Source organism: Wyeomyia smithii, chromosome 2 (assembly GCF_029784165.1).
Source record: "Wyeomyia smithii strain HCP4-BCI-WySm-NY-G18 chromosome 2, ASM2978416v1, whole genome shotgun sequence".
Lineage (NCBI taxonomy): Eukaryota > Metazoa > Arthropoda > Insecta > Diptera > Culicidae > Wyeomyia > Wyeomyia smithii.
In genome coordinates this window covers 124,189,857-124,199,302 of record NC_073695.1, presented here as the reverse complement: position 1 = coordinate 124,199,302, position 9,446 = coordinate 124,189,857, and the positions used below count along the sequence as shown (strand labels likewise).

General features: G+C 40.9%; 2 protein-coding genes across 2 annotated transcripts in view; one reads left to right on the top strand and one right to left on the bottom strand.

Moving 5' to 3' along the window:
• The first annotated feature begins 302 nt into the window (after positions 1–302).
• LOC129719862 (uncharacterized) lies at positions 303–2,176 on the top strand. The gene is made up of 2 exons (XM_055671278.1): positions 303–395; positions 452–2,176. Exons 1-2 carry the CDS (start codon positions 303–305, stop codon positions 2,174–2,176), a joined length of 1,818 nt encoding a protein of 605 aa, XP_055527253.1.
• Positions 2,177–3,683: 1,507 nt separating this feature from the next.
• LOC129723567 (serine protease inhibitor 42Dd-like) overlaps positions 3,684–9,446 on the bottom strand; it is a 29,459-nt gene continuing 23,696 nt past the window's right edge. Inside the window, exon 5 of the mRNA XM_055677878.1 lies at positions 3,684–3,857. Coding sequence (XP_055533853.1) covers positions 3,721–3,857 — 137 coding nt within the window. The 3' untranslated portion in view covers positions 3,684–3,720. The remainder of the gene's footprint in view (positions 3,858–9,446) is intronic.

The window sequence follows — 9,446 nt, the reverse complement described above, 5'->3', positions numbered from 1 at the left end:
CTGCTGCTGCACCGTCGCCAAAGTTCTGGCTTTATTTATCCGGCTTTCAACCAATGATTACAAATGATGACGTGAATAAAATTATCGGAAGATGTTTGGATTTGACCGACCCAGTGGATATCATTCGTCTTGTTCCAAAGGGAATGGATGTTTCAAACATGACATTCGTTTCCTTTAAAATTGGCCTGGATCCAGCTTTAAAGGACAAATCTTTAGATGCCGCTACTTGGCCGATTGAAATTAGATTCAGAGAATTCATCGACCAGTCAAAAAACTCCACCCAGTAAGCTGCAGCTCCGACTATGACGCATCCTGCACGACTGCACAGAATGCCGACAATTTTGCCTTTCTGCGATGTTATACGGATGGTGGGAACCTTCAGGTTCCCGCCAAAGGCGAGTATCTTAATTTAACAAACAACGACCAAACACTAAATTGTTGCACGTTGCAGCGTACTTCTCCCGACGACAACGATGCCATTTGGATTTTCTATCAGAACGTCCGCGGCCTACGCACTAAAATTGACGACTTGTTCCTGGCTGCTAGCGAATGTTCATACGATGTCATCATTTTGACGGAAACTGGACTAAACAATGACATTAACGACCTTCAGCTTTTTGGTACTGCATACAATGTGTTCCGGTGTAATCGTAGCCCTCAAAATAGTTGTAAATCTCGTCTTGGAGGTGTGCTTGTTGCTGTTGCTCAATGTAATACTAGTAAAACTATATGTACAACTAACGGACAAAGCTTGGAACAGATTTGTGTGTCTTCCGTCGTCAAAGGCAAAAAGCTGCTTATTTGTGCAGTGTATATTCCGCCAGACAGGAGCAGCGACATCTGCACTATGAATGACCACTTAGCAACTATTGACGAAATTAGAACGAATTCTACTCTAGAAGATACGATTCTCGTTTGTGGTGACTACAATCAACCACGCATGCAATGGATGAGTGGCATTGACGGTATCTATTGTAGTAATGGAAACCAACTTCCTCAATCAAGTAGTATTTTACTAGATGGCATGGATTTCATGAATTTAAGCCAGGCAAATCTCGTACGCAACCGCCTGAATCGTACACTTGATTTGGTTTTCTGCACTTTTGAGCAGAAGGTAAGTGTCAATGTTTGCCCCGTTCCGCTCTTACCTATCGACAGTCACCACCCACCGTTAGAGATGTCTTTGCCCGCCGTCACTGATGGTATCGCACCGATTGTCGCCAATGCTGAGCGAACGCTTAATTACCGTAGGATCAATTTTGCTGCTTTACTTGCGTACTTGTCAACGGTGAATTGGGATCTGCTTTTTGCTTCTAGTGACGTTGATGATATGGCTGATAAGTTTAGTGACGAAATATGCTCGTGGCTGCTGACAAATGTACCAACCAAACGTGCTGCAGCTTCGCCTGCGTGGAGTACACCGGGATTACGTAAACTAAAACGTGAGCGTAACGCATGTCAACGTAGATTGCGGCGCCATCGAACACTCGAACACAAGTATAATTTTCAGGTAGCCAGTAACGCTTACCGTCGAGTTAACGCTGCACTCTATAAGTCGTACGTCCTGAGAATTCAATCGAGTCTTCGGCGCAATCCGAAAGGTTTTTGGAACTTTGTAAATTCCAAACGGAATACTTCTTCGATTCCATCGAGTGTTTTCCTCGACGATGAAACCGCCTCGACTGCTGCAACCACATGTAACCTTTTTGCTAGACATTTTGCTTCGGTCTTCAACTCAGGTTGCACATCTCAGCAGGAGGCCGAGTACGCTGCCTCTGACGTCCCAGCTGATTTGGTCGATTTACGATCTTTCGTCATTACAAATGAAATGGTTGTTGAAGCAGCGAAGAAATTGAAGTGCTCCTATTCACCTGGTCCAGATGGAATTCCAGCTGTGGTTTTGACCCGTTGTATAGCTGCATTAGTAGATCCACTGTGCTGTATTTTCAACCGCTCGTTCAATGAGGGAAAGTTTCCACTTTTGTGGAAGCAGTCCTACATGTTTCCTGTATACAAAAATGGCGATCGTAGAAACGTGTCAAACTACCGTGGAATAACAAGTCTCTCTGCTGCATCAAAACTTTTCGAGATTATTGTGTGCGGCATACTGTTAGAGCGAACTAAAAATTACATCTTTTTTGATCAGCATGGTTTTATGCCCGGCCGATCGGTGTAGTAATTTACTGCAATTCACTTCCACCTATATTGCGACCATAGAAATGAAGGCTCAGATGGATGTGATATATACCGACTTGAAAGCCGCTTTTGACAAGATTGACCATCGAATATTGCTCTGTAAACTCTCTCGACTCGGTGCCTCAAGTAAACTAGTTTCATGGTTTGAATCGTACCTTTCGGATAGAGCACTGCGAGTTAAAATTGATTCCTGCACTTCGGAACCTTTCACTAATGCGTCAGGGATTCCTCAAGGAAGCAACCTGGGTCCACTGCTTTTCATACTATTTTTTAACGATGCCGCCCTATTGCTTGAGAATAACTGTAAACTGATTTATGCGGATGACCTGAAACTCTATTTCGTTGTGCGTTCCGTGGAGGACTGTGAACGTCTACAATTATTACTCAATATTTTTGCTAGTTGGTGCCAAAGAAATAAGCTAACTCTAAGTATTGGCAAATGTGTAGTAATTACATTTCATCGCATCTCCAAGCCTATTGAGTTTGCGTACGAAATTGATGGCGTTACACTAACGAGAGTAGATCTGGTAAACGACCTTGGCATCCTGCTAGATTCGAAATTGACGTTTGACCTTCATCGCTCAGCGGTTATATCCAAAGCGAGTCGTCAACTAGGATTTATCTCGAAAATAGCTAAGGATTTTTCCGATCCCCACTGTTTTAAGGCACTATATTGTGCTCTAGTTCGTCCTCTTTTGGAAACTGCTGCTGTTGTATGGTGTCCACATCAAACCTCGTGGAGTATAAGAATCGAGCGCATACAGAAACGTTTCCTCAGACTGGCTCTAAAAGATTTACCATGGCGCAATCCATCGGAGCTTCCTTCGTATCCTGACCGATGTCTACTCCTGGGTTTAGATACGCTGCAACGACGACGATCAATTCAGCAAGCGATTCTTATTGGAAAGCTTCTCAACGGAGAAATCGACTCACCTTGGCTGCTTTCGCTGCTTGATTTGCGAGCACCGCAGAGAACGTTGCGCAACGATTCGTTACTTGTGCCTAGATTTCATCGAACATCTTATGGTTATAATGAACCAGTCGCCGCGTGCATTCGTGCCTTTTCATTAGTTGAAGACTTATTTTTATTCAACGAACCTATCCATCGATTCAAAAATAGGCTAATTAGTTCGACTTTGCTGTAATTTAGTTAAGGTTTTCAATTCATTAAAACTTAGTGTCAGATGAATTTAATCACAAATAAACAAACAAATAAACAAGCATTTGACATTTTGAATGAAAATTTTCGAAAAATTTATTATGCCGCTAGATTGAGCTTACTCATACCTGTCTATACCATACAACAATAGACCATTTTACAAACTGACAGGTATCACGAAACCTGCTGATGCTGGTATTGCTTTTACGTGCGTTATGTCAGCGGTTCCGTGCTTCCTGTCAACATTTCATTCACGAATTAGGTATAGAAACATCTCGTAAATATAAAAGTCGCATACACCTACAGATTCATAGATGACAGAAAAAACTTTAACATTAAAATATACGCTTTATTGTTGTTATACTTTATTGTACAGGATTCATAATGCGTCCGTTGAATATTAAACAGCCAAAGTTGTTTCCATGTATCAGAGCGAAATAAAACGGCCGATCGGCGAGGAACATAATGGGTTCGATGTAACACATCGCCATTGCTATCATTCCTGAAAAATCCAAAAAAAGTAAATAATTTTATGTGATACTTTTAATATTGAACTTATATTTTATATTTAATCCATTTGAAGTTTAAATAAACAATGTTCAAATTAAAAAAGAAGCGAGAGTACCAGTGGTGGGTACCATTCCGCTAATTCGCTAATCGCTTATTAGCGACGCTAATATTCAGTTAGCGGTTTAGCGATTTCGCTTATTTTTGAGCTGGTTAGCGAAACTGTTACCGTCGCTAAAATTTTGGCCTTCGAAACGCTAATAGCCAATTCGCTAAACTTGTAGAGAAGCGACAATAGAATTATTTAGAGAAAACTGTAAATTGCTGATGACGTACGTAAATTGCTTCGAAAGATGAACGTACTCTACAGTGAAAGTTACTTTTGGAACGTATGTTTCATTCAAACAACGTTCAATTGACTTAATTGTCTAGAATTCCTCTCTTTATGACACAATTGCAAGTCAGTCTTTTTACCCTAGAATGTGTGGGAGTGAACAACACCTAGCTTCTGGACTCTCGTTTCAGCGTGTAGCAGCCATAGTTTATTTTCTTTACAGTTGGCAAATTGCGTCAACACGAAAGCGCACGAAAGTAGCGCGAAGCTTTTTCCCTCTCATTTTCATTACTGTATAATCCATCATTCAAGTGACACGCGAATTAAATCTTTTGCCACAATAAACGTGTCTCGTGTTCTTTCAGTGAAGTCCATTTTTCCGGGTATTTCGTTTTGTCCGCTTCGCGCAGTGTGTTATTACCCACAGAATGGAGTTCCAGTTATCGTACTAGCCACAGGAGCATTTTGAAGAACAAGCTCAAGGTGTAGATTGAATTTTCGGCACCCCAAGAATTTTTGTAAATTGCAATGCGCTTGAAATTATGACAGCTTTGGTTCTACTTTTTCGATTCAGATACTAATTGAATTTTTATGAAAACATTCATTAAAGTATTCATTTTTAATGTAAGCTGAACAACTTTTGTTATTCCTTGTTTCTACAAATTCAAAGTATGAACACCGTTTCGTGAACCTCATATTGTAAATAGCTCTAAAAAGTAATTGTTTTCGTTAGTTTTACCACAAAGGATTAAAGTGGTCCAAATCTTACAAAACACGAGCAATAAATATAGCGATATGACTATTTACATATTAAAAAGTTAGCGATTAGCGAAAGTTACGCTAATGTGGGTTTAGCGTTTAGCGATTATCGAGCTAAATTTTTAGGTTAGTGCCTTAGCGATTAGCGTCGCTAATTTTTCGGTCAGCGGTGCCCGCCACTGGAGAGTACTATAGAACTATAAAGTTTGCTACTTACAATTACGAACATTGACACAGCTTGTACATTACTATTAAAAATGTTGCATAAGTCTAAAGACTGAAGTCGCTTTTTACGCGGCACGTATCCCTCGCGTAAAAAGTGACTTTAGTGATATAGCAATGCAATGACAAGCAAACGAACCAGAAAATTTCTTTTCCTGAATCGGAACAATATTTTTAAAATTTTGTAAGCAGTGGTTCGTCTGTTTGTCTATGATTATAGTACAAGACAGCTGCGGGGAGACGATACGATACCGTATGTTTCTACTATCTATCTAATCTTCTTCTAAACATATAAAAATGCAGCTCTGTCTGTCTGTCTGTCTGTCTGATTCATATAGGCTTTAAAACTACCGAGCCGATCGGCGTAAAATTTTGTATATAGGGGTTTTAGGGGCCGGGAAAGGTGACTAAGATAGTTCGAGACCCCTCCCTCTTCCGCAAGGGAGGGGTCCCATACAAATGAAACACAAATTTCTGCACATCTCGAAAACTAACCAAGCAAATGGAACCAAATGTGGCATGTGGATGTTTTTAGGAGCAACAAATATGTCCATGTTGATTCGACACCCTTCCGTTTTCTAGAAGGGAAGGGTCCCATACAAATGAAACAAACTTCTGCACATCTCGAAAACTAATCAAGCAAATGGAACCGAATTTGGCAAGTGGATGTTTTTAGGAGTAACAAATATGTCCATGTTGGTTCGACACCCTTCCCTCTTCTGGAAGGGAGGGGTCCCATACAAATGAAACACAAATTTCTGCACATCTCGAGAACTAACCAAGTGAATGGAACCAAATTTGGCATGCGGATGTTTTTAGGAGTAACAAATATGTCCATGTTGATTCGACACCCTTCCCTCTTCTGGGAAGGAGGGGTCCCATACAAATGAAACACAAATTTCTGCACATCTCGAAAACTAACCAAGTAAATAGAACCAAATTTGGTAGGTAGATGTTTTTAGGGGTAACAAATATATCCATAATGGTTCGACACCCCTCCTTCTTCTACAAGGGAGGGGTCCCATACAAATTAAACACGAATTTTGCACAGCTCGAGAACCAATCAACCAAATACAACCAAATTTGGTATGTGAAAGTTTTAAGAGGTAACAAGTATGTCCATAGTGGTTTGACTCCCCTTCCTCTTCTGGAAGGGAGGGGTCCCATACAAATGAAACACACATTTCTGCACATCTCGAGAACTAACCAAGTAAATAGAACCAAATTTGGTAGGTAGATGTTTTTAGAGGTAACAAATATATCCATAAGGGTTTGACACCCCTCCCGCTTCTACAAGGAAGGGGTCCCATACAAACGAAACACAAATTTCTGCACATCTCGAGAACTAACCAAGTAAATAGAACCAAATTTGGTAGGTAGATGTTTTTAGGGGTAACAAATATATCCATAATGGTTCGACACCCCTCCTTCTTCTACAAGGGAGGGGTCCCATACAAATTAAATACGAATTTTGCACAGCTCGAGAACCAATCAACCAAATACAACCAAATTTGGTATGTGAAAGTTTTAAGAGGTAACAAGTATGTCCATAGTGGTTCGACTCCCCTTCCTCTTCTGGAAGGGAGGGGTCCCATACAAATGAAACACACATTTCTGCACATCTCGAGAACTAACCAAGTAAATAGAACCAAATTTGGTAGGTAGATGTTTTTAGGGGTAACAAATATATCCATAATGGTTTGACACCCCTCCCGCTTCTACAAGGAAGGGGTCCCATACAAATTAAATACGAATTTCGCCCAGCTCGAGAACCAATCAACCAAATACAACCAAATTTGGTATGTGAATGTTTTTAGAGGTAACAAGTATGTCCATAGTGGTTCGACTCCCCTCCCTCTTCTGTGAGGGAGGAGTTCAAAACAAATGAAACACAAATCTCTGCTTATCTCGAGAACTAACCAACTAAATGGAACCAAATTTGGCAGTTGATTGTTTTGAGGAGTAACAAACATGTTCATAATGTTTCGACACCCTTCCTTCTTCTGGCATGTCTCCAAATACCATTTCGAAATCCAAGATGGCGACTTCCCGTTTCTGAAAAATAGCGGCAAATGACCTTATACCACCAAACATGGGTATTTCCGGAATTGTTATGGTGCACTGAAGCCACAAATCGACCTCAGACAACATTTCGAATTGTAAGATGGCGACTTCCGGTGTCTGGGAAACAGCCGAAAATGACCAAATACCACCAAATATAAGTGTTTTTTCAACCAGAATGACGCTCAGAGGCCAAAAATTGTCTCCTAATTCCAATGTGAAATCCAAGATGGCGACTTCCGGTTTCTGAAAATCAGCGGCAAATGACCAAATACCACCCAATATGGGTATTTCTGGGATTGTTATAATACACTGAAGCCACAAATCGACCTCAAACAACAATTTGAATTGTAAGATGGCGACTTCCGGTGTCTGGAAAACAGCCGAAAATGACCAAATACCACCCAATATAAATGTTTCTTCAACTAGATTGACGCTCAGAGGCCAAAAATTGTCTCCTAATGCCATTCTGAAATCCAAGATGGCGACTTTCGGTTTCTGAAAAACAGGGGCAAATGACCAAATACCACCCAATATGGGTATTTCCGGGATTGTTATGATGCACTGAAGCCACAAATCGACCTCAGACAACATTTCGAATTGTAAGATGGTAACTTCCGGTGTCTGGAAAACAGCTGAAAATGATCAAATACCACTCAATATGAGCGTTTCTTTAATCAGATCAGGGTTGATATTTGTTGACACTCTTGAGTGAAAGTGAAAAAAAGCATCCATATACGTTATTTTTTTGCAACCCTTTCAGATTTCTCCCTTCCCACTTTTTGCATGGAAGTGAACTGTCAAAACACCTCATTATATTTCATGCGATGAAAGCAAGACAACAAAATCAGTTTATCAGTTAACGAAGATTGTCAAGGCATCGGTCAGTGTCAGTGAAAAAGTGTTTCGGTGAGGTTCATTTTGGTTGAGTGGACTGTTTGTTTTTCTTTTTCGCTTTGAAGTGAAGATCATTTGGTTGGATTTGTCGTCAAGTTTTATTCCGTAACCGTGAACGATGCGCGCGATCTATTTCATTCGAGTATAACAGCACGTTACTAGGACGAAAATCTAGTGTATCTGAAAGAGTGCTGCGATCATTGGAAGTGGAAATTGAAAATGATTGGCTGTAATTTTCGAAGAATTTTGCTGGGGAAAATGACTTTTATCAGCACTGAACCAGATTGACGCACGGAGGCCAGAAATTGTTCCCAAATGCCATTTTGAAATCCAAGATGGCGACTTCCGGTTTCCGAAAAACAGCGGCAAATGACCAAATACCACCTAATATGGGTATTTCCGGAATTGTTATGACGCACTGAAGCCACAAATTGACCTCAGACAACATTTTGAATTGTAAGATGGCGACTTCCGGTGTATGGAAAACAGCCGAAAATGACCAAATACCACCCAATATGGATATTTCCGGGATTGTTATGATGCACTGAAGCCACAATTCGACCTCAGACCAGAACCAGACCACGCTCAGAGGCCAAAACTTGTCTCCTAATGCTATTCTGAAATCCAAGATGGCGACTTCCGGTTTCTGAAAAACAGCGGCAAATGACCAAATACCACCCAATTGGCGTCGTACACAAATTACGTAACGCATGAAGGGGGGGGGGATAAGTCTGCGTTACTCATTTTTACATTTAGGGGAGGGGGGGGGGTAGTTGAGCCCGTTACGTAACTGAGATGTTTGCTCAAAATTGCAAATTTGGAAGGGGGAGCAGGTTGTCCAGCGTTACGTAACCTTAGGGAGGGAAGTCATATCTAACGTTACTCATCGCTACATAGGGGTGGAGGGGGTCTGAAATCTAGGTTTTTAGCGTTACGTAATTTGTGTACGACGCCATATGGGTATTTCCGGGATTGTTATGATGCACTGAAGCCACAAATCGACCTCAGACAATATTTTGAATTGTAAGATGGCAACTTCCGGTGTCTGGAAAACAGCCGAAAATGATCAAATACCACCTAATATGAGCGTTTCTTTAATCAGATTGACGCACGGAGGCCAGAAATTGTTCCCAAATGCCATTTTGAAATCCAAGATGGCGACTTCCGGTTCCCGAAAAACAGCGGCAAATGACCAAATTCCACCCAATATGGGTATTTCCGGGATTGCTATGTTGCACTGAAGCCAAAAATCGACCTCAGACAATATTTTGAATTGTGAGATGGCGACTTCCGGTGTCTGAAAAACAGCCT